At 43.4% G+C, this 24,351-nt stretch overlaps 1 protein-coding gene across 6 annotated transcripts in view; it reads left to right on the top strand.

Annotated features, from left to right (window-relative positions):
• Positions 1 to 921: 921 nt before the first annotated feature.
• The window catches only part of LOC307220378 (solute carrier family 2, facilitated glucose transporter member 5-like), a 46,486-nt gene continuing 23,056 nt past the window's right edge, over positions 922 to 24,351 (top strand). For 3 of the 6 annotated variants that reach the window (XM_079984317.1, XM_079984319.1, XM_079984316.1), the window contains exons 1-3: positions 922 to 1,376; positions 1,851 to 2,290; positions 3,956 to 4,051. In XM_079984317.1, the coding sequence (XP_079840443.1) occupies positions 1,223 to 1,376; positions 1,851 to 2,290; positions 3,956 to 4,051 (690 nt within the window). In that variant the 5' untranslated portion in view covers positions 922 to 1,222. Of the gene's footprint in view, positions 1,377 to 1,850; positions 2,291 to 3,955; positions 4,052 to 6,062; positions 6,218 to 7,810; positions 7,936 to 9,103; positions 9,257 to 9,350; positions 9,477 to 10,773; positions 10,962 to 14,668; positions 14,780 to 17,716; positions 17,819 to 20,908; positions 20,985 to 21,868; positions 21,997 to 22,966; positions 23,227 to 24,351 lie in introns of those variants that run through there. The other 3 variants (XM_079984314.1, XM_079984320.1, XM_079984318.1) reach the window with 3 other exon arrangements.

Here is a 24,351-nt window from a genome sequence, read left to right as displayed (position 1 = left end):
TTGTCTTGGTTGCCGTGGTGAATGACCTTTGCAGAGAGCGGGACAAGGGGAGTGTGTCCCTTGCTCTATTTCTTGATCTCTCACCAGTTTTTTACACCATTGACCATTACATATTCCTGGACTCTGTAGCGGGTGGCTGGCTATCAGGGAGCAATGTTCTGCAGTGATTCTAGAAGGTAGTTTTGCATGACTTCTCTGCCTGCTGGTTCTTGAACTATGGGGTGCTGTGGGGAAATATTTTGTCTCAGATGCTATCAAATATCTATATGAAGCCATTGTGAGTTTTGGAGTAAGCTGTCTTCAGCATACTGATGATACCCGACTTTCTCAGTAACATCTGAATTGGGAATAACTGGGAAGACCCTGGTCTGTACTCTGGGTGCAGTGGTGTCTGGGTGAATGGATAAATAAATAGGGTCTGGCAAGACAGAAGCTGTGTGGGTGAGTTGTTCCAGGATCTAGAAAGACAGTAAGTTGCCTGCCCTGGATGGGGTTGAGGTTTTCCTAGAGGAGCAGGTACTTAACTTTTGGGTGTTCTTGGGTCCAGCTCTGTCACTGGAGGTGAAGATGCCCTCGGTAGCCAGGAGTGCCTTTTACTAACTACAGGACATTTAAAGCACATAACTTTTTTAAAAAAAAAAATCTGTCAGGAAACTCTTGATATTGTTTTTCTTTTTGTAAGGATATATTCATGTATTCAAAAATTGAAAGATTAATTATTCTTTTTAAACGCACACAAACACACAAACCATATTGGCTTTTAAATCAGTGAAGGAGAAACTATTGTAGAGTAAACCATTGTAATATATGCGAGTGGTTCAAAGACCCTTCAGCAATTGGGGGCTGGAATATGGAACATGGAGCATGGAATATGGAACATTGTCTGGCATGACAACAGAAGCATTCTAAAAACAGCTATTTTGAAATGTGAAATGCTGGAAGCTAAATGAAACACAGCATTTGCCTAAAACATTTTCAAATGTTTCCTGGGGATTATATTGGAGTCCAAAGGATGACCCTGCAAGAAAGGTCAATGTTGTTATCCTCACGTTGCAGAAGGAAGAAGCAAGGCTGCGAAAGAATGTGGTCACACTATGGAAATTCTGTGCAGGGGACTTCCCTATTCAGTCAGCTCACCACAATGCTAGCTCCATCATGCCAGCAACCAACCCATATTAAATTGCTGCGACAATGCGATTCTAAACCAGACTTGTAAGCAGGGATGATCTCAGAACCCAATTGTCAACAGCTTCCTGGAACCTTCTGGCCTCCTTCCTCTGATTGGCTCTCACAACACAGAGTTCTGAGAGCTTTACTTCAGAATAAAAGAAGCCTTGACTCAATACTCCACTCCTCGCCAGTAAGAGAAAGCTACAGTAAGTCCATGTGTTCTTTGCCTGTTCATCCTCTTCATTCATGTCCTGCATAAGACGAGGAGGCTGCCTACAGTTAGATTCCATATCTATCCAGTTCAGTGGTTATTTAAATGGTGTCACAATCTAAGAGTCCAAGGTGAAGATGGAATTCCATCAAAGAAAAGGAAGGAAGTTTCCAGCTTCTGCTTGATCATTTTCCATATTTGGACTTTAGCTAATCTAATCTAGCACAAAAATTAGCTACCGCCTCATGCCAACAGATGACATAATCACTCCTGCTCTGAAAACAAATCCTTGAATTCCAATGCCCTGTGCCTCCGCCCCCCCTACAATCCAGGTGGTCTCTGTAGGATAAAATCCCAGGCATGACTGTTAGACATACTAACTAAATGGAAGAGCCTCAAAACTTATGGATCTGTATCTGTGAAACAGATGGTAGGTCCAAATGAAAAGAACTCTCTTACTTCTTGACAGGTGAGCCTTCTTTCTGGGCTCCTACACAAGAAACTATGGATGAAATAGAGGAGGTAGACAATGAAACAATCAACACCCAGATGAGTTCGGAGAAAACAACCAACATCCGGGTGAGTTCGGAGGAAACAACCAACACCCGGGTGAGTTCAGAGGAAACAACCAACATCCAGGTGTGTTCAGAGGAAACAACCAACACCCGGGTGAGATCGGAGGGAACAACCAACACCCGGGTGAGTTCAGAGGAAACAACCAACATCCAGGTGTGTTCAGAGGAAACAACCAACACCCGGGTGAGATCGGAGGGAACAACCAACACCCGGGTGAGTTTGGAGGGAATAACCAACACCCGGGTGAGTTCGGAGGAAACAACCAATACCCGGGTGAGTTCAGAGGGAACAACCAACACCCAGATGAGTTTGGAGGAAACACCCAAGACACAGGTGAGTCCTATCAATCCAAACTGATGTGTAAATGTTTTCCAGATTCTTATAGGTAGAACAACCCATAATACATTCGGTTTGAATTAGGCATTTTTAGGGTAGTCCCAATGTAGAAAGGAAAGATATTATGGGTTGTTCTAAATCTATATGATTAATATGCTAGTTTAGTATAATAAAAACAATTGATAAAATAATTTAGCATACCAGCTGGGTTTGAAGCCCGTTAAACTTAGTTACGTTACCTGGTTCCCTAGCACAAAATACTGTTTTAAATGCACATTCTCCGTCTGCCAGATTTAGGCAGCTGCATGCTTCATCTGCATAAGATTATTCCCTAAATGTTGCCTAGTTTAGATCTGAATCTTGTCCTTATTCACATTGTATTTATGAATATTTCCAGGAATGTGGTTGTCCAGATTTAGTAAAATCCTGTGATGGATAAATTTATTTCTTGGGAGGATTAAGTTCAAAACTGAACCTCCCCCCACCCCTTGAGTAGTTTCAGTGTGATGGGCCAAAACTGGTAAGATGGCAGCTGGGTTTGGGGGGAAGTTCCAGGGCCCCTGGGAATTTACAACCCTCATTTCAATGCTGGTACTGAAGTTATTAATGACACCCATCCATTTCTAATCAGTGATATCTTGCAGCTGGGGCCTGTGACGGGTCTTCATCTCCTGGCTAGACTATAAGATTCCAGTTTCCCGACTCTTGGATTGGTTGTGGAATGAAATGGGTACTAGAAATTAACTGTTAATATGCTGATCATGACTTGGTTTACTTCCAACAAGGCACCAGAAACAATGTGCTCTCCGTATTAAGATGGAGAAGGAATATATGGCAGGAGTAGTTAGAAGTACATCCATCACAGCTGCAGCAGGGAGTACTAGTGTGCTCTGCCAACTAGCTGGATGAGGAAGAGTGGTGGGAGCCAACCACCCAAGATACCCTCCAGGGAGGGCACAGAAGAAGACAACTTAGATCCCGGATCCTGGTGGTGTGACACTGAAGAGCAGTCTGCAGAAGGGACGAGCTGGGAGGTGCTAGAAGCAGGAGGTTTGAGCAATCAAAGAGGGGTCAGGACAGGAGAAGGAGGCCCTTCCAGGACAGGGGGAGAGGCTGAGAGTCACAATGTGTGAGCAGACTCGGACAGAGAGGAGTCAGAGGTTGACCCTGCTACACAGCAGCAGGACAGTCCCAGTCCTGCTGGCTCTCCTTCCACCCTGACACCCCTCCCAAGGAAAGTCCTGCACATTGCTGAGCAGCAGGCCAGACAGGCCCAGAGGAGGAGCTCAGCCTCTCTACATAGCCTCTGTCTGCTTGGAAAGGATCCAGACTGATAGGCTAGAGGGAGATGGGCAGAGCTAGTGGTCAGTTTCAGCTATGTCTTTGCTGGATTAAGGCAAACCAGAGGACTTTGCTGTGTGCCTCCTGTGTGTGTGCCTGCCCTGTGATTGACCTGGCTCCCTGACAGCTCCTTGACACCCTGTCACCCTGCTTTCCATGCACTGAGCGTGGACATCAGAAAAGAAGCACATACACTGTCAGGAAACTGAATTGCACAGATAGTTCACTCATGATCTCGTGGAACATCTACACATGAGCAGCTGTTCTCATGTATCTGACCTTGTGCAGTTTCATCACAGTACCTGCTTATCCTTCCTGCAGGAGTCGTCAAAGTTGCTCATTTGGGTCTCAGTTGCTTCCTGCCTCCTATCACAGTGTGATGGTTACAACATGTGGCTACTCTACTCTCCAACTGTGGTAAGATGGTGCTTCAGTGTAGCTGGGTTATTAAAGCAGCAGTTATTATAGGGCATTTGTACTGTTGAGGGCCCCATTCCACCTAGGGTAATTTGAGGGGGGGGGCACATACTGGCAGTAGGGATGGAAGGATCTGCCTGTTTTGGTTCTCTCGGTTTCTCACACATCCCAGTCTTAAATTTGGTCCCCCACATTTCTGTAGCAAGATGCTTATTTTCTGTTTAAAAATCTTCATGAATTTCCAGGCTGGTCATCTGTGCCTTTTTAGGGTCAGATAAGCATGGAATGCAGTGATTCGGTGTTTACACAGTGTAGCATAAGAGTTGCAAAATGCAGAAACACAAGAATCAAATTATTCATTGGCACATTGATATATAATCCTATATAAAGTAAAGGTAAAGGTACCCCTGCCCGTACGGGCCAGTCTTGACAGACTCTGGGGTTGTGCGCCCATCTCACTTAAGAGGCCAGGGGCTAGCGCTGTCCGGAGACACTTCCGGGTCACGTGGCCAGCGTGACATCGCTGCTCTGGCCAGAGCCAGAGCCAGAGCCAGAGCCGCACACAGAAACGCCGTTTACCTTCCCGCTGGTAAGCGGTCCCTATTTATCTACTTGCACCCGGAGGTGCTTTCGAACTGCTAGGTTGGCAGGCGCTGGGACCGAGCAGCGGGAGCGCACCCCGCCGCAGGGATTCGAACCGCCGACCTTTCGATCGGCAAGCCCTAGGCGCTGAGGCTTTAACCCACAGCGCCACCTGCGTCCCACATAATCCTATATAGATTTCTGCAATTACTATTGGAAAAATACATGGAACATCTAAGGCAAGAATCTAATGTCAAAATTTCCATATCAGTCGTGACCTTCCTGGGCACGCATGTGGCATGTGAATATGCACACACATGGATGCACAGTGAGAACGCACAGCATCTCTTCCACTTCACCCCATTTCCTTTCTAACTCCTCCACCATAATGTAACAACAACAACAACAACTTTATCATTTATACCCCACCCATCTTGCTGGGTTGTAAACACCACTGAATTTGTTTCTGTTGCAGCTGATCCATAATTCATAAACTACACCCATTTTGAGTCTTAGCATTTTTTAAAAAAAATTCTTAAGTTTTGCAAAAAGGGGTTGTTATGTCATTAATTCAAGCTGCTTCACAAGCAAGTACCCCAAACATGCCTGAATTATTGAGAAGTTTGATAAATGACAGAATGACATAAAGGTGGGGACACCTTTTGCGATTTCTGGGACATCACATATGCTCACCTTGTGCAAGAAACTAACTTTTTCACTGGGAATGAGGCAGAATCATTCCTCATCCCGACACTCCCACTGTCCATCCAGCATTGGCTGCAGCTCCCTGCCAAAAATTTGCTGTTTTGTTTGTTTTTTAAACATAGGACAAAAGTCTTAAAGGATCTACACTGGCTCCCAGTACATTTCCGAGCACAATTCAAAGTGTTGGTGCTGACCTTTAAAGCCTTCAGGGGCCTTGGCTGTGTAAACCTGAAGGAGCGTCTCCACCCCCATCACTCAGCTTTGAGGGCCTTCTGGCAGTTCCCTCACTGCAAGAAGTGAAGCTACAGGGAACCAGGCTGAGGGCCTTCTTGGCAAAGGAATGTGGAATGCCCTCCCATCAGATGACAAGGAGATAAAGGACTATACAACTTTTAGAAGACACCTGAAGGCAGCCCTGTATCAGGAAGTTTTTAGTGTTTGATGTCTTACTGTACTTTAGCTTGTTGGATGCTGCCCAGAGTGGCTGGGGTAACCCAGTCAGATGGGCAGCATATTGATGATGATGATGATGATGATGATGATGATGATGATGATGGAAGCTTCCTCATAGTGAGTCAGGCCATTGGTACATCTAGCTCAACAGTGTTCACACTAACTAGTCATGACTCTCCAGGGTTTCAGCCAGGTCTCAGCCTCTCAGCTTTTGCTGCCATACACTCTGCAGAAAGGTCCTAATGTTGAATGTTATGTGCTTCTCTCCTAGTTCCTGCATGACTTGTATAACACAACTATGTTGGAAGAGCTTGGAAATAGAGTAGATTCTAAGCTGGTCCTGGCCACTATCCCTGTGGCTTTATTTCCATTCGGAGCTATCTGTGGGTCCTTTCCTGTTGCTTGGCTGATGGATAGATTTGGCAGGTATAGCTATAACCCTTTAAGTGGTGAACTGCATTTCCTAGCATGCTGAGGGGATGTGGGAATGGGTGGTTGCTGCTGACCTACAATCCCCAGTAGCATCTAATAAAAGATAAAATGCCGTCAACTTTGTTAGTTTCATTCCACCTGCCCAAGGCATTCAGCCAAATGGAATGGGATTTCAAAGAAAGGCAAAGGGGATGATGTCAGATAATTTTCATATTTCACTAAACATTTCAGGGAGTGTTGTATGGCAGGGAGGAACAGAGTCCTGGAATCTTATCTGATCACTTTTAGCTAGCTAATTGAACTTTGTTTTAGGGTGGTGGGAACATGCTCTCCAAATGCATTATAATCGTATAGATACAAAATTAGTCGAAACCACATTGGTAGGTTTATCTTTCACTACACTAACACTACAGACAGAACAATATTTAAGTATTCTTATTATTAAAAGGAAGTAGATTGCACACAATTTGAATAACTGAGATTTCGGAAGGGGTAAACATTTCATCCTGGATTTGCATATCTTAAGAGTCACCTTTAGGGTAGTTACCAGATCTAAATTCTTTAACCAGATCCCCACTAAAAGAACAACATCCATTGAATTTCCCGTATTGTGCATTTGTTCAGTTTGTTTCTAGGCTTTTGCTGTGTTACTCGATATTAGGGGTATAGCCTGCTTTTGACTGGTTAGCTTCACAATATAGTTTAATTTATCCAAGCACTTTTAAAACTGTTCTGTATAGGTAAAATTTCTTCACCCAAGCCTCTTTAGATTCAAATATAAATGTCTCAAAAAGTTTTTGCCAAGCAGCCAAAATTTAGGGTGATATAGCCACGGGAAGAACTTGGAAAAGCTACAACTTAGGCAATGTAACAACTTAGGCAGACAAGTTTTTTTTACAGAAACATTTTTCTCAGTATGGCAAGATCAAAGGAAGTCAACCTTTCAAAATCACTTTTCATTATTATTATTTTTAACCAGTGGGACAAAGCTGTCCAGAGATTATAGGAGCCCTGCTAGAAATAGTTTCTTCAGGCTCATGGTTCCCCAAACTTCCAAATATTGGAAGCTTTTATATCTATGTGGGACTCTTAAGTACCATTGGAATTAGAGTCTGAATCTTGGGTGGGATGTTGAAAACCCTTAAAGTTGATTTTGATTAATTTATTTTAACCCTGCTATGTCCATTCAGTTCCTGGTGTAAATAAGGTGGTGTATCTAAAGCATCTGCTAGCATCAGGACCATGTCGTAATCAGCATTTAAGTTAGCCAGATGTTCCTTACTTTTTATTATGATGCTTTTAATATTTTGTTAGTTTCTAAGAGCCTCCTCTAATGGTTCCAGGTCCAATACAAAAAGAAGGGAGACCCTGTTTAGACATGCTTGAGATGTTTTGTGTGTCCCAGTCATTTACTCTCAAAATATCAGTAGAGTTCTCCCGATTTGAGAGATGGAATGAGTGATGTGACACCCCAAATTCAGTCCAAACAGTTGAAGTAGGAAGCAACATAACTCTTCCCCCCTCCTCTTTTGATAGTACCTTATAGTCATTGGCATCTCCTCCCTCAACCCTGCCTGTTTTTTTCAGGAAAGGTGCTTTGATGATAGCTGACATTTTGTACATTATTTGTTCTGTACTATTGGGTCTCTCGCACTTGGTAAGAACCTATGGATACAGCCTCTTTATCAATTTCTGCTTTGGATTATGTTCAGGTAAGTCAGAGTCCTGAATTTATTGGCTTGCCTTTTTGCAAAAAGAAATCATCCTGAAATGCACAAGATTCATCTGAGCTGATTTCAGGGACCGACTGCAGGATGGGGGGGGCACCAGCCAGGGAACCCCCAAGGGAAACCTCAGAGGAGGAAGTCTCAGAACCTGGGGATTGGTGGTGGGACTCCGAGGAGAGGTCAGAGGGAGAAGAGTGGGAGGAGTTGTTGGATGCTGTAGGGGCAACAGGATTTAGTGAGCAGGGAGAGCCTGTGACAAGGAGCAATTCAGACTCAGATGCTGAAGCAGAGTGCGGGCAAGAGGCTGCAGAAGAATCCTGGGAGCCTGTCTTACTGTGACAAACTCCCCTCTCCCTTAGTCTCCAAGGACATGAAGAACGATGTGTGGGGTGAATTAGATTAGAGATTAGATCCCAAAGATCTGGGATGTGGTAATTATACTAATCTACTCCAGTGGGAGGCAAATATTGCTGATTTATATTTTCCACCCGCCCATGCCAACATATTCAATAGTAAACGATGTTGAGAATCGCAGTCAAAATATGATTTGTGGAGTGTCTGGTTGGCTACTTTCCTTCTAACTTTTCTCTAGCCATCGCAATTAGTTTAAATGAACATATTTAATTCCAGTTCTGGAAGATGAACAATCTCTGGCTTTGGCAAGCAGCTAGGGAAGAAATCTATTAAGTTAAGAGGCAGTGGCTGAGAAGACCTCTCTGCAAGCCTTTGTGGGGCTCAGTTTGGTTTAAGTTACAACTGGGCAACATCTTGGTGTCTATGGCGTCAAGCAATCTGGCTTTTGGCAACCAGCCAGGGGGAGAAATCTCCAAAGTTAAGAAGTAGTCACTGAGAACACCTCTTTCTGTAACTTTGTGGGGCCTGAAATGGTGGGGAGCTACAACTGGGCAACAGCTCTGTATCTATGATGTCAAATATCATCTCTCCATGTAACTTGATCCAGTAACCTCTCATGCAAATTGTGAAGGACAGCATGACATTTTGCAGAAGTCTGTGGGGGACCTCTTAAATTAATCAGGAGTTAAGTGCATGACTCATTGTGGCCTTCTGTACCACGCAGAGTTCTCTATATATGTTTCTGTACACCGTGTCACAAGCTCATTGTAAATTATATTTTGAATTATCACCTAACCAGGAATAACCTTCTGTGTTGTCTCCATATATCTTGGGGAAATCTCCCCTATACACCTGAGAGGACGCATAATGATGATGCACAGTCTGTTTTCTTCTTTTGGTGTTCTGTTGGCTCAGATACTTTCTCTCCCAGAAATTACTGGGACCCGAAAAGGTAATTAAGAGAAATTTATCCTTTGACTTACAGCTTTTCAGAAGTTCCACCTCAATGTTTTCACGTTATCAGTCACTCTTATTTTCTTTCACAGGTTTACCAATTCTGACAAGCATTTCTGTGGTCATGCCATTGCTTCAGGTCTTTCTACTGCCTTTACTTCCTGAAAGTCCTAGGTATCTCTTCATTCAGAAGGAGGATGAAAACAATGCAATAAAAGGTACTGGGACCTCTAGGTATGGGCACCATAAAGAGCTGTGATATCCCTTCAGGCTGAAGAGACCTCAGGCACCTTTGGCCTGTTGCATAATTCAATCTTGGATTATCAGATCATTTATGTTGATAATCCTCTCATTAATAGAGGGTCATCAACAGCGTTTCATAACAATGCACATACAACTGATATATAAATGTACTTTCCTTTCACACAACTATTTAGGGTATAATAATAATAATTTATTATTATGTATACCCCAACCATCTGTCTGTCAAACATTAAAAGCTTCCCTAAACAGGGCCGCCTTCAGTTGTCTTTTAAAAGTAAACTAGTTGTTTATTGCCTTGACATCTGATGGGATGGCGTTCCACAGGGCGGGTGCCACTACCGAGAAGGCCCTCTGCCGGGTTCCCTGTAACTTGGCTTCTCGCAGCGAGGGAACCATCAGAAGGCCCTCGGACCTCAGTGTCCGGGCAGAACGATAGGGGTGGAGATGCTTCTTCAGGTATACTGGACTGAGTCAATGGTCATTCAATGGCTACTTGCAGTGATGGCAGTAGTGTCAGCGTCAGTATACCTCTGAATAAAAGTTGCTGAGTATCATGAGTGGAAGAATGTGGCTTCAAGCTACAAGAAATGAAATTCCGAATTAAACGTTTGAAAAAATTTTCTGACAGCAAGAGCTGTTCGGCAGTGGAACAGATTCCCACAAGAGGTTGTGGGCTCTCCTGCCTTGGAAGTTTTTAAGCAGAGGCTGGATGGCCATCGGTCATGGATGCTATAAACATGATGATCCAGCTGGAGTGATTCAGTGCACTATGTTTAGGCTCTGGAATAGAAAAATAGTCTGCTTGTTTTTTAAATCAAGTTTTCAAAATTGCATGGGGATGTGTTCTGGGGTAGGGGGAGTGGGGGCATCGTCATCGTGTTGATTGTCTCCAGTAATGTAAAAGGAAGCAGCTAATATCCTTTGTAACATGTATGGAAGTATGAAAAACAAGAGGAATTCTAGGAACAATGAAATTAACAAAAAATACTACACACATGATGTTGTGTAATAGTTGAAACAATTACAAATACAGAAAGTATCCCAATACAATTTCCTCAAATACCACAAATTTTTATTAAGAGATTCCCAAGATTGCTTCTTTATGGTTCTGAATTACTCCCAAGCGTTCCAGAGAGATTAAACCCTCCTGACTTCCCCTTTCCAACTTCCTTTCAATCAATCTGCTTATTTATTTATTTCAGAAGTCACCCTTTTCAAAGTCTAATCCTCTCTGCCTCTGTTCACACCCAGTACTGAAGAAGCTGCGAGACACTAGTGACGTGGAAGATGAGATAGAAGAGCTCCAGCTGGAAGACATAATTGAAAAAGACGAAAAGAACATGGATTCACTTAAGCTAATGATGACCCCAAGCCTAAAATGGCATGTCATCCGCATCTTTGTCTTGATGGGTGGAGAGCAGCTTGATGGCCTCAATGCGGTAAGGAAAGCAATATCCCAAGCTATTAGGAGGTTCAACCATGTAACATGAGAATGTATTTCACAAAAAGGTTCAGAAGCACCAATTGTTACTGTTTGTCTCTGGGAATGGTCCAAGTTGATGTACTCAGAGGCCTGCTCTGTTTTCTAGATTCTATTTCAGGGATCAAGGCTATCTAACCACCCTTAAGGGGAGGCCTGTGGCACACCTGGTGTTGGTGAATCCCAGTTCCAATCAACTCTAGACAGCATGGCCAGTGATATATATCCTGACAACACCCAGGGTGCCTCAAGGTTTCCATCTTCACCCTAGTGGATGTCAGGGACTGACTGAATGAGGAGTGGTGGAAACCACCTGACCAAGAGCCCCCCACCCCAGGAAAAATGCAGAGGAAGAGGATTTAGATCTGGGATCCTGGTGGTGAACAAATGGACACACCTCAGAGGAGGGGAAGAGCTGGGGAGTACTGGAGACTGGGAGCTTGGAGGAGGAGGAAGAGGAGGAAACAGGCAAGTGCCACAGCACATAGCTAAGACAGGAATCAGACTTAGCAGTTCCATCACAGAGCCACCCTGACAGATTTTCTGCTGACAGCCTGCGTGCCCCTCCTCCCAGAACAATGCATCTATTGCATGTTACCGAGCACAGAGCCAGGCAGAAACAGAGAGGGTCCCTTGGGGCTCACCGTAGACAGAGGGAGGGGCCTGACACAGAGGGATAGGGAGTGAAGTGGGAGGTACAAGCCAGTCTGAGCAACTGCTTCAACTAGACAGTAGCAATCTCAGAAGTCTCCATGTGTTCTCTGTTCTGCTTCCTTAATTTAAAAAAAAACTGTAAGTGAGCTGTGTGTCACTGTCTTTCTCTGCTCTGTGAATGACCTGACAGTGTATCTACTGGGAAGATGGCATTGCCTAGGATAAGGGCAGACTATGGTCTTTCAGATTTCAGTGTCGCCCTGTGCAAGGTCAAAATTCACCACCACTACCCACCTCTTGTTTTCCACTGTGTGAATGCACTACTTCATAGTTGTAATGCCCTGCGGTGCCCTCCTCAGCTCAGCACCCAGTGTGGAGGAACTCTGCCTCTGCTTAAAAGTGTATAGATTTCACAGGTACAGAACACTAAAGGCATCAGGATAATGTAGAATGAGGCATCACACAGTTGGACAGATTGGAACGATTCCCTTAAGTTTCTGAAATGTTAATGGTCTGACATCTAATGTGAGATAACAAGATTCCCACGTATCAGATTAACGTATGGATTGGAATGCAATGATCTTTCAGGTTCTGCACTTGTTGAAATTTTGCAATATGTTTCTCAGCTCAGAAAAATGTACCAGGTGTTTAAATATGCATCGAAAAAGGGATATTTGTGCAGAAACGTCTGGTTTCCAAATTAATGCAGAAATAGTACAGAACAGATTTGTTAATGAGCACACGTGAAGTTAAAATGGATGGGAAATGAACTGATATGTCCGTTATTTGACACAACATCACCATGTCCTGCATTTTCCTGTTTCAATTCATTTTCTCAGCATGAAAGGAGGAGAGGAAAATCAACATGATTGTGCTATAGAATTATGGAATTGTGGAGTTGGATGAGGTTCCAAAGGTCATCTAATTCATCCCCCTGCAATGCAAGAGTCATGGCTAAAGAGTCCCAGACAAATGACCACAAATTCCTGCTTTAAAAGTTCCAATGAAGGGAACTACCACCTTCAGAAATACTGTTCCACTGTCAAACATCTCTTACCATCAGAAAGTTCTTTCTAAGAATAAAATAATAGAACTGTAGAGTTCTTAGGGTCCCAGAGAGTTATTTAGTCCAACACACTGCAATCTCAATGAAAGGATCTATGACAGATGGCATCTATGTTTAATCAGAACCCCCCTTTTATCTTCAAATATTTAAAGGGCTGTCACATCTAAGGTGGAGCAAGCTTGTTTTCCGCTACTCCAGAGGGTAATACAAATAACCCATGTTAATAGCTGCTTACCTCAGGGCTCCAAGGGGTGGGCCTTTGCTGTCTGGCGTAGCCATGCCACCAACACCAGGGGCGGTGGCATGGTTTGTGCGGCCAGAAGGGGGTCAATTAAGCTTCACGTCCAGTTGCGTGAATATGAAGTCACAGGGCCCCAGGCCAAGGGCCAGTCAGGAGGGTCTAGAAGCCTTGGGCATGTGTAGAGTGATGCCTGGGCTCTGCTGTTTTTACCCAAATACTCCCAACCTGCCTTCCATGCTCCAAGTCATGGATTTCTTCACAAGTGTACATATCCTTTACATATAGTGCTACTTCTCGTTCCTTCCTGTTTGATTAGTTCATACCCCTCAATTACTATATTCCAACCATGAGTCTCATTCCATTAGGTTTCAGAAATGCCTATTATATTATATTTGCCCTCCTGTTTTAAGAGCTCAAGTTCATCTTGTTTCTTCCCCATGCTCTGTGAATTAGTATAAAGAAAACTGAATCTACAAATAATTCTTTCCAGCTGCTTCCTTCTGCTTCCTGTGTATTAGCAGAGGCCAGTAATATTGCTCCAGTTCCCTGTACATCAATGTCATGTAACAATCTTTGAGAATTCTTGGACATCAGATTAAGACCTTGCAAACTGCAGGTGGACAAACGTTGTACCCGTCTTCAAAAAGGGGAAAAAAAATAAGACACAGGTAACTACTGACTAGTCAGCTTGAGGTTGATACCAGGAAAGGCCCTAGAACATTTAATTTAATGGCCAGTGTGTGAATACTTAGAAATGGGTGCTGTGGTGACTAAGACCCAGCATGGGTTCCTAAAAAAGAAGAAGGCATGCCGGACAGTCTCAATACTTTATACAGAGATAGTTGCAAACTTGGTGGATCAGTGGAAAGCTGGGGATGTAGTAAATCTTGATTTCAGTATGGATTTTGACAGAGTCCCCAGTGATATTCTTGTGGAGAAGCTGGTAAAATGTGGGCTGGATGAGGGCACTTTTAGGTGGACTTGTAGCTGCTTGACGGACTAATCCCAAAGAATGCTCACCAATGGTTCCTCATCATCCTGGAAAATAGTGACAAGTAAGAGTTGTTTCTGATGGTAAGAGCTGTTGACAGTGGAATAGGCTCTCTTGGGAGATGGTGGACTCTTCTTCCTTAACCTCCAACAGAGGTTGGATGGCCACCTGTTAAGAATGCTTTAGCTGAGACTCCTATATTGCAGGTCATTGGGCTACATGACACTGGAAGTCCTTTCCAACTCTGCAGTTCTATGATTCTATGTCATATATTTGTTTTACTCTGCTTTTTGGGCAATGATGCAGTTCAGGGGATACCTAGTTAACATCATCACTTTAGACTTAGATTTTGCAAAGGAGGAGAACCAAGTCAGGAGTCTCTTCTCTTTGGTCCCTTCCAACGCTACAGTTTTATGATTTGATGTTGAATTATTTTCCATCTTTGTCAGTCACTAAAATTAAGTCAAGCATGGCAGGCATATGTGGAAAACGACAACTCTGAAGCACAGGACTTGCTACTTAAAGTGTTGAGTCAATTATACAGAGGAACCTAAATTAAAGGACTTCTAGGTTAAGAGCAGCTGACATCCAGAAAAGAACAACAGCAACCAAAATAACCAGAAAACGAACTCTAGGATTTCTCAGAATCCCAGGTCACCATCATGTGCTTCTTCCCCTCACCTAACACTTTTTATTGTGATGGTCTGATTTCAGGCATACTATTATAAAGAGAGAATCATCTCGCCTACAAAGTCAGATATTGCGGAAATACATCTACTTTTGATAATTGGAAGCACTGTTTATTCCTGTGCAATTGCGTTATCGGTAAGCCTCCTCTACCTTTCCTCTCTCTAAGTCTTGAAAATCACTCTTCTTCAATAGACTGATCCTCACTGCAACATTCTATATCTTTTCTGCCATATTATTTTCTGTGCAGCAGCTCTCCCACTCTCCCAAAAACCTGGGAATTGTAGTTTTATGGGGTTTTCTAACTATTCTTTCTAAGACAGGCTTGTCCAAAGTCCGTTTCAGGGGTCTAATCCGGCCTGTCGGTCAGTTTAATCTGGCCCCTGTGGCAGTTTATTTCCTGAGGTAAAATCCTTAAAAAAGCTCAACAGCTTCAATCCTAAAGAAAGGTCAACAACTTTGGTTTGCCCTTTGGTCGTCCCTCACACATGTTCACTTCATCAAATCTGGCCCTCTTTGAAAAAAGTTTGGACACCCCAGTTCTAAGAGAAGCCCTTAGATTTAAACAGATTGCATGGCTCCATGCTCTACTTGTAACTGTCCCAAGGGTTTTTTAAAAATTATTTTGCATGTGCGTCTTTATGTACTTTATTCTGCTGCATTAACTATTTCATCAATATACTCTAAGGGGAATTGCCTTTTTTAGCCTAAATGGCCTACTGTATGGAGAATATATAATAATAATAATAATAATAATAATAATAATAATAATAATAGTTTTTATTTATAACCCGCCCTCCCCAGCCAAGGCCGGGCTCAGGGAGACTAACAAGCAATAATAAAAACAAGTTGAATGAATACAACTTAAAAACAAGATTAAAATACAACATTAAAATATTGAAACATTAAAATATTAAAATGCAGCCTCATCACAGGAGGAGAAAGGAAAAAGAAAAAAGAAAGAGGGGGAGGGAATCAAATTGGCTCCAAGCCAAAGGCCAAGTGGAACAACTCTGTCCTACAGGCCCTGTGGAAAGAAATCAGATCCTGCAGGGCCCTGGTCTCATGAGGCAGAGCGTTCCACCAGGCCGGAGCCAGTGTTGAAAAGGCCCTGGCTCTGGTTGAATCTAAATTCCTTAGGGCCTGGGACCACTAGGGTGTTGCTATTTGAGGCTCTCCATGGGGCATACGGGGAGATGTGGTCCCGTAGGTACAAGGGTCCTAGGCTGTGGAGGGCTTTAAAGGTCAAAACCTTTTTTGGTTTTGATATATCACCCCTATCTTACTATCATAGAACTACAATTCCTAAAAGTCCTCTGGAAAAGGGAATTAATATTAGACCAGTTTAAGTCTGTGATACAGATGTATCCAACTGGCTACAACTCTATACATCTGGAGTAGCCAACAAGCTGCTCTCTAGATGCTGTTGGAATACAACAAGTGCTTTATTTCTATGAAAAAGGTGTTGGTACACACCATGCCCCCTATCTCTCCCACCTCCACCCGGCTTCCATTTGCATGCCCTCCTGCTTGCTCTCTCCCCCTTTGCTTGTTTCTGCCACTGCCACCACTTCCTGCAGCGGCAGGCACAGACTCCCAGAGGCACTTTGTCCTCCTATTTCACCGTTTCCCACAGTGGCACTTCGGCGCGACCACTTTTACGATCACCAAAGCGTACCTGGCAATCATAACAATGTAGCGCCGTAGCGCCTCTGCTATGGTGAGACCTTCTTACGATTGCCAGGCACCTTCCTGGAAGGTGTTTTGGCAACTATTCAACTTTAGTCAGGCCACACCTGGAATACTGTGTCCAGTTCCGGGCATCACAATTTAAGAAAGATGTTGACGAGCTGGAACGTGTGCAGAGGAGGGCAACTAGGATGGTCAAGGGTCTAGAAGCCAAGCCTTGTGAGGAACAGTTGAAGGAGCTGGGTATGTATAGCCTGGAAAAGAGGAGACTGAAGGGCGATATGATAGCCATCTTCAAGTATCAGAAGGATGGAGCAAACTTGTTTCCACCTGCTTTGGAAGGTAGGGCTCAAACCAATGTCTTAAAGTTGCAGGAAAGGAGATTCCAACCAGACAAATGATTATTTTTTCCCCCTGATACTAAGAGCTGTTCGATAGTGGAACAGTCTCCCTCAGGAGGTTGTGGACTCTCCTTCCTTGGAGGTTTTTAAGCAGAGGTTGGCTGGTCACCTGCCAAGGAAGCTTTAGCTGAGATTCTTGCATTGCAGGGGGTTGGACTAGATGACCTTGGGGTTCCTTCCAACTCGTAGATTCTGTGATTCTATGATTCTAACTGTAAAAGGGTCTCACATCGGGAAGTGGTGGCAGCAGGATGGTGGGGGAAGAGGTGGTACATACAGCCTCAAAAAAAGCCCTAAAGACAACTTACACCATTCCTTACTATTGGCCCCGATAGCTAGGGTCGATGGGAGTTGTAATCTCACTACACATGAAAGGTATTTTGTTGGCCAAACATGCTACATATGCTTACCTGGGATCAGAAGGGCTTATCTCTGAGTGGATATGTAGAGGATTGCATTGTAAGTCTTAGCTTCAGGTCCTTTTTCATTTAAGAGCCTTGACCCCCCGACTGTGGTTGTCTAGACACAAATTCAGTATGCCACGCTTCAAAATCTGCTGTTCATGTATGCATTCATTCTCAATGAAGGGTGTGAATAAGCCCCAAGTAACTCTGTCTTAAAAGAAATAGCAACTGTTTACTGTTTTGCCCTATGCTGCCTCTGCTTTGATTTGTAATTCAGGTTCTGGGCAAAACTGTCCAGTACAAAGCTCTCCCATTACCCATTTGCTATAACAGGGAACAAAAAATAAAAAAATAAAAAAAAATAGATGCCAATTTTCCTCTTTTGACCAAAATTATGAAAATTTATGGAACAGGAGCCCCTCCAGAGTGAATGAAGCCTGTTTTTCGACTACAGCTCCCATCATCACTAGCTAGCAGGACCAGTGGTCCCAAACCAGCTGGAGGCCCTAGTTTGGGAAACACTGTTTTAATGTACTGTTGTAATGCCTAGGGTCCCTCTTTCTTGTCTCTATATTCTCTAGATGTATCTGGCTGATTCTAAGGGGCACAAGTTTCTGCTTCTCATTGGCTCTGGGATCTGCATCGTGACCTGTATCATGTTAACCATGTCACTGGATTTAATGGTTTGTAGTTGGTAGATTTCGAGCTGAGAATCATTAAATAGTTTGTCGTTTGGCCCTGTCCCCCCTCCATCTTTAATCTGTATCATGCAAAAGCTCCAAAGCCAATGTTTAAGTTGGCTGTAGATGTGACAGGACATTTCTTTAAGAATAATAAAAACAAGGCATACGAACGGAGGCATGGACATGCTTCTGATTGGTACATCTGTAGAAGGAGACTTGAGAGAAAAGTTGCATTGTATTTTTAAAATTCAGCTGAATTTTGTACAAAGTCTTTAAGTGAATGAATAAGAACATAGTTTCCCATTGACAGATGTTTCCTGTGAAAGTTACACAAATGTTAGATTCAGGGGCAAGAGAGGCCTCCTTCATTCTATGGGTCAACAGTCAGTGTGGTGTAGTGATTAAGAGCGGTAGACTCGTAATCTGGGGAACCGGGTTTGCGTCTCCGCTTCTCCACATGCAGCTGCTGGGTGACCTTGGGCCAGTCACACTTCTTTGAAGTCTCTCAGCCCCACTCACCTCACAGAGTGTTTGTTGTGGGGGAGGAAGGGAAAGGAGAATGTTAGCCGCTTTGAGACTCCTTTGGGTAGTAATAAAGCAGGATATCAAATCCAACAGTTCTATGGAACAAACAGCGGTAACTGGAAATATGGGAGCTTACCTCACAAATGTCCCGTTTCGAACGAGACATCCCAGATTGACTCTAGTTTCACTAGAACGTGGGACCCAAAGACACAGGTTTTTTTGGTCCCACACTGTGGTGCGAGTCAGTTGACTGGCAGCAGAGTGTGGGACAAAAGAACAGAACGGCCGATGTACTTATGGAAGCTGGTGCCACACTTCTGGGATTTAACCCAACAGGGACCCAAAGAGTGCAAAACCAAAAGGGACATATCCTTTGGTTGCACATTCTTTTGTTTCCACACCTTCACTGGCTGTCCCCCACCCCACCCCCTGGCACTGCTGGTATGCAAGCAGGCAGCAGGTGGCAGGATGGTGAGGGTCTGTATGTGTCCCAAATTGCCCTCCCAAAATGTGGGGTGTGTGTGGAAAGTAGTATGTGTGACAGCCCTTTAAGTGTTGCTGCATTCCTATTCCCATCAGTCTCAATCAAGCATGGCCAATGGTTAGGAATGTTGTGTGGCAAGGTCTTGAACCCTCCCTGATTGTAGAATAAAGACGCTTGACACCAGAATTTAGGGTAATGGGCTGAAAAAGGCCACAACTTTATTTGTTACAGAATGTGAGTGCTATTGGCTTAGGCATTGGAACCAATGACTATATCTGACTCCTGCCCACCTTCAGGGAGTCTAATAAGGGTCAACCACTGTTGATGCACATCAACTAGGAATTTCCCCAGGGTCACCGATAGGGGTCGTGCTATCGGACATGCCCCCCCCCCCGATTCCTTTAATGGAATACCCTTGAAATACGAGGGGTAGGTGATGGCCGCCACCCCCACCAAATACTCCAATGCCTTACCACCAAATCTTACAAAGTTGTGAGGATTTGCTACGAGGTAGGCGAAAAGCCAAGTTGCTGGTGCCAATTTGCCAAGTGGAAAAAATTCCTACCAGGCCCTTTCAACAGGCAACCAACTGAGGTCCATAGCAAGGTCAAAGGATAAGGACCTAACCTTAGGGAGGGAGGGAGAACTGCACAAACAGGAGTGAGGTAAAATAGAGTGAGAGCCTGGCCGCGGCTTGTTTAAATGGGCTGAGCCATGCCCCCCTTGGCCGAACGGAGTGGCTAATATAAAATGACGCAGCCAGGAGCTCCCTGTGACTCAGAACTACCTAAGCCCTGTCTTCATGGGTCAGGCTCATGATCTGCTCACAAAGTCAACTCCCTGCGAGGAGAATCGGCTTTGCAAATTGTGGTCCAACAACATATGGAGGGCACCACGAGGACTCCACCTGGAAATTTCACCAGCAGCTTGTTCACATTTAAGCTTGATCACACCTACAATCCAAGAATTGCAGAGCTGGAGGGGCCACAAGGGTCATCTAGTCCAACCCCTTGGAATGCAGGAATCTTTTGCCCATCGGGGAATCCATGTTACCTCCATTAGAATTTGGCCTCCTTAGTATGCGCACAGGCAGATTTTCAGTTGGAGCTGAAGACCAAATCTGACTGTTTTCATTTGTACCAGTAGGTACAAATTTCATTTGTCCCCCATCTTCCATTAGATTCAAATTTAATATTTCACAAACAGTGCATGTGTTAGGGAATCAGTTGAGCAGTAGACATGCCTTTTTAAATAAACTGTGTCCAAAGCACACATCCAGGAATTCCCAAGTCAATATAACCTTTGCATGGGCACCTTTTATTTTATTTTCAATCTTAAAATAAAAAATAGGCAAAATAGGGATTTCCTGTTCTAACACAGGAAGATGGTTCTGGTGGAAATCAATAGAGTCATATAATGTGAAATCAGCAGGAAAGCGTTAATCAGGAAAATCTGGAGAAATACAGTGGTACCTCTGGTTATGAACTTAATTCGTTCCGGAGGTCCCTTCTTAACCTTGAAACTGCTCTTAACCTGAACTACCACTTTGGCTAATGGGGCCTCCTACTGTTGCCACACCGCCACCGCACAATTTCTGTTCTCATCCTGAGGTAAAGTTCTTAACCCGAGGCACTACTTCCGGGTTAGCAGAGTCTGTAACCTGAAGTGTTTGTAACCCGAGGTACCACTGTAATTGTTTTTCTATATTTAATTGTTGTTGTTGTTTTAAAACATAAGAAGACAAAAATATACTGCTGCGGAGATTTTCAAAAATAGGCACTACCCAAAATAAAACTGGCACCATGATGGTGCAAGGTGCATGGGAAGGATTGTAGTCAGAATGGATGCTTCATCTCATAGATAAAAAGAGAGAGGAAATGTGCCCATTATCTTAAGTTTTTTCAAAACTTATTCGATTCACCTTGAATTGGTGGGCGAAGGGGGAGGGAATCCAGATGTTCAGGGAGGAAACTCATGGAAAATGAGCTGGTGGACAATTCTACCTTAATTGGAACACAAACATTTCAAATGCACATTAAACTCAGCTGTGGACAATAAACACGACCTGCTTTCTCCAACAGAAATATATCCCACATATGGTGCTTGTAAGAAAAGTTTTGGAAAACATATTCATCTTTGGACATGGTATAGGGTCAGGTAAGTGCTTAGATGATATTATTATTATTATTTGTTGTTGTTATTTAGTCATTTAGTCGTGTCCGACTCTTCGTGACCCCATGGACCAGAGCACGCCAGGCACTCCTGTCTTCCACTGCCTCAAAGTTTGCTTGGTCAAACTCATGTTTGTAGCTTCGAGAACACTGTCCATCTATCTCGTCCTCTGTCGTCCCCTTCTCCTTGTGCCCTCCATCTTTCCCAACATCAGGGTCTTTTCCAGGGAGTCTTCTCTTCTCATGAGGTGGCCAAAATTATTATTATTATTATTATTATTATTATTATTATTATTATTATTACACCACCCTTCATCCATAGATCTCAAGGTGGTTCACAACATAAAAATACAAGATAAAAACATAATATGCACAAGATATGTTAAAAACATTTAAAAGGCTATAGGATGTTAATCAGCCAAAGGCTTCATTGAAGAGGAATGTTTTTTTTCCTGGAAACTAGAACTTGGGTGTCATTCTTCAAGAAACATTTCCACTTTCAGTGTTCCAACATAGGTTACTTATATTTTAAGTTCAATGTTCAGGAATGCATGGAGGCTCTGAATACTGAATATTACTGCAAAAGCTGAAAAATGCAGGTTATACATAGTTCCATTAACAAGTTGTTTCAAAACCTGTGCAATCCAGGGAAAGCATTCGGTCAGGAGACAAAAGTGCTAAGTGACTAACAATGCTGTAAAGGCAGATATGGTGCTTGCTGTGCTAGAAGGACAGGTTTGCTTATTTATGGTCTTTGCATTGTGTTCTTTAGATGATATGAAAGATATGAATGCAGTAGATAATCTAGTGAGTCAAATAAAATAAAATAAAAGTGGCATTCAATGCCCTAAATCATTTCTGTCTACCAAGGTTCTATTTCATCTGTAATTGTGGTAGAGCTGTTCCTTCAGTCATCCCGGGCCTCAGCATTTGCGATTGCAGGATTTGTGCATTGGCTCAGTAGGTTTCTTATAGAATTAATATTCTTTTACATTGAGGTGAGTCGTTTTGAATTTCCGTTTGGTCGTAAGTGCGGTAAAAAAAGCTCAGCCCCTTATTGCACCATTATTGTTTCCCCAAACCCAAAAATGATGCCATACCCTTGAACTTATTTATTTGCCATTATTTCTACCCTTCCCCCAATCCAGCCAGTGTGTTTTGTTAAAGTTGAATGTTAAATCATCTCAGGAATCTGCATATTTTCCATTCAGGTTCAGTGCAGTGATGGGGAAACTCTGCCCTTCCAGATGTTGCTGGACTGCACCTCCCAACATCCCTGGGTACACCATTCTGAGATCATCATCATCATCATCATCATCATCCCCTGCCCATCTGACTGGGTTGCCCCAGCCACTCTGGGTGGCTGGTATATTGATTGAATTAATAATAATATCCATGCGAACATCAGCACCTTCCGCTCTGCCACGAATTGTTTAGTCATAGGAAAGAGATATATTCTGCTGGAAGTGGCACAGAGTGGCTGGGGAAACCTAGATGGGTGGTGTATAAATGATAAAATTATTTATTTAAGGAGAGCAACTCTGCAGATGCTTCTCCAGAGGAGGACCTGCCTGTAATCTCTGCCTGCATTATTGACCCACACAGTCAAACTCTTTCAGTGTCCCGGACAGAGCCCATGGTGCCTCCTAAGACAAGAAAGCCATAGCTGGCTTCTTTGGGTGGAATTGCCGATGGACTTGTAGCAAGCAAGCGGGAAGGAGCCAACCCTGAATGCGCACAATAACGTAGAGCAAAACAGAGATAGGTCAACCTGGGTTAGGTGGGTGGGGAGCTGGTCCAAAATGCCCACTGATCTTAAACTGCCACTTGTGGCAATTTTCTGGAGGTCTGGTCTTGAGCTCCTTGAAGGGTAAACTCCAAAAGAATATGTGTGTGACAAATAAATAACCAAGATTCTGTTTCTTTCTTTCCTTCCTTCCTTCTGCCCCCTTTTTGTTCCATCTCTAGGCAAGTATGGGAGCCTATATCTTCCTTCTCTTCTGGCCTGTCTCTGTAGCTACCTTTTTCGTTATCTTCAGGATTATACCAGAAACAAAAATGAAGGCCTTTGTACAGATCAGGAGATCCATGCTGATCCCGAAGCCCAGGAAGAAACATACCAAGAAGACGAACATCAACTAAAAAATCAGGAAGCATCCTATGCAGTTTATTTCGTTGTTTGTGTATATATTCAATAGCTTTTTTAAATAAATGAAATTATTCAAAGAGCTGTTACTGTTATTCTTCCACTGTCTGAAACTGTAATCATTTTGATTATTATGATGATGATAGCAGTCTGTGCTTTATTTAAAGAAAAAATTAGTCAAGGTGGTTGGGGAAATGAGAAGAGAAGACAGTTCTGAGATGCAGGACGCACTGCTTAAAGTGTTTAGACAATTATAGAGGTGAAACTAAAGGTAAATATTTTCTAGACTGAGAGCAGCTGACATCCAAGTTTAAGCGCAGAATTTAAAAGCAGAAAGAGAACTGACCAGATTCTTCAAGGGCTCAGAACCCTGCCAGTTCTTCAATTCATCTAATAATTTTTATTATGTTTGTCTGATTTCAGGCTGCTATTATATGGAGAGACTCTATTGGTTGACAGGGCCGAAACTGGAGATAGTTCAGCTGGGTTTGATAAGTTTTACCATTATTTATGGGACACTGGTGGTGCTGTGGGTTAAACCACAGAGCCTAGGACTTGCTGATCAGAAGGTCGGCAGTTTGAATCCCTGTGACGGGGTGAGCTCCCGTTGCTCGGTCCCTGCTCCTGCCAACCTAGCAGTTCGAAAGCATGTCAAAGTGCAAGTAGATAAATAGGTACCGCTCCGGTGGGAAGGTAAATGGCGTTTCTATGCGCTGCTCTGGTTCGCCAGAAGTAGCTTAGTCATGCTGGCTACATGACCTGGAAGCTGTACACCGGCTCCCTCGGCCAATAAAGCGAGATGAGCGCCGCAACCCCAGAATTGGTCACGACTGGACCTAATGGTCAGGGGTTCCTTTACCTTTACTTTACCATTATTTATTGCTCTACAGCTGCATTGGCAGTAAGTCTCCTCCACCTTTTCCTCTTTCACCTCCTAAGTTTTGAAAAATCATTCTCCTTCAAAAGACCAGTCTTTTATAGACCAGTATGTAACCACACACACACACACACACACACACACACAGTGTACAATTTAAAACAACAAATAAACAGTGCAATAAAAATTGATGGTTTAAAATGCACAACTCACAAGCCATTACATTACATATAAGAAAAATAGACATCCAGAAGCAAAGGCCTTACAAAGTGAGGCTGCCTATAACACTGCCTGTTACCTTCTGAAGAACTTTGGAGCATCAGTGTAATG

The sequence above is a fragment of the Podarcis cretensis genome, assembly GCF_951804945.1.
Source record: "Podarcis cretensis genome assembly, chromosome: 7".
NCBI lineage: Eukaryota > Metazoa > Chordata > Lepidosauria > Squamata > Lacertidae > Podarcis > Podarcis cretensis.
The sequence above is the reverse complement of the archived record's forward strand: the minus strand, read 5'-3'. Positions and strand labels throughout refer to the sequence as shown.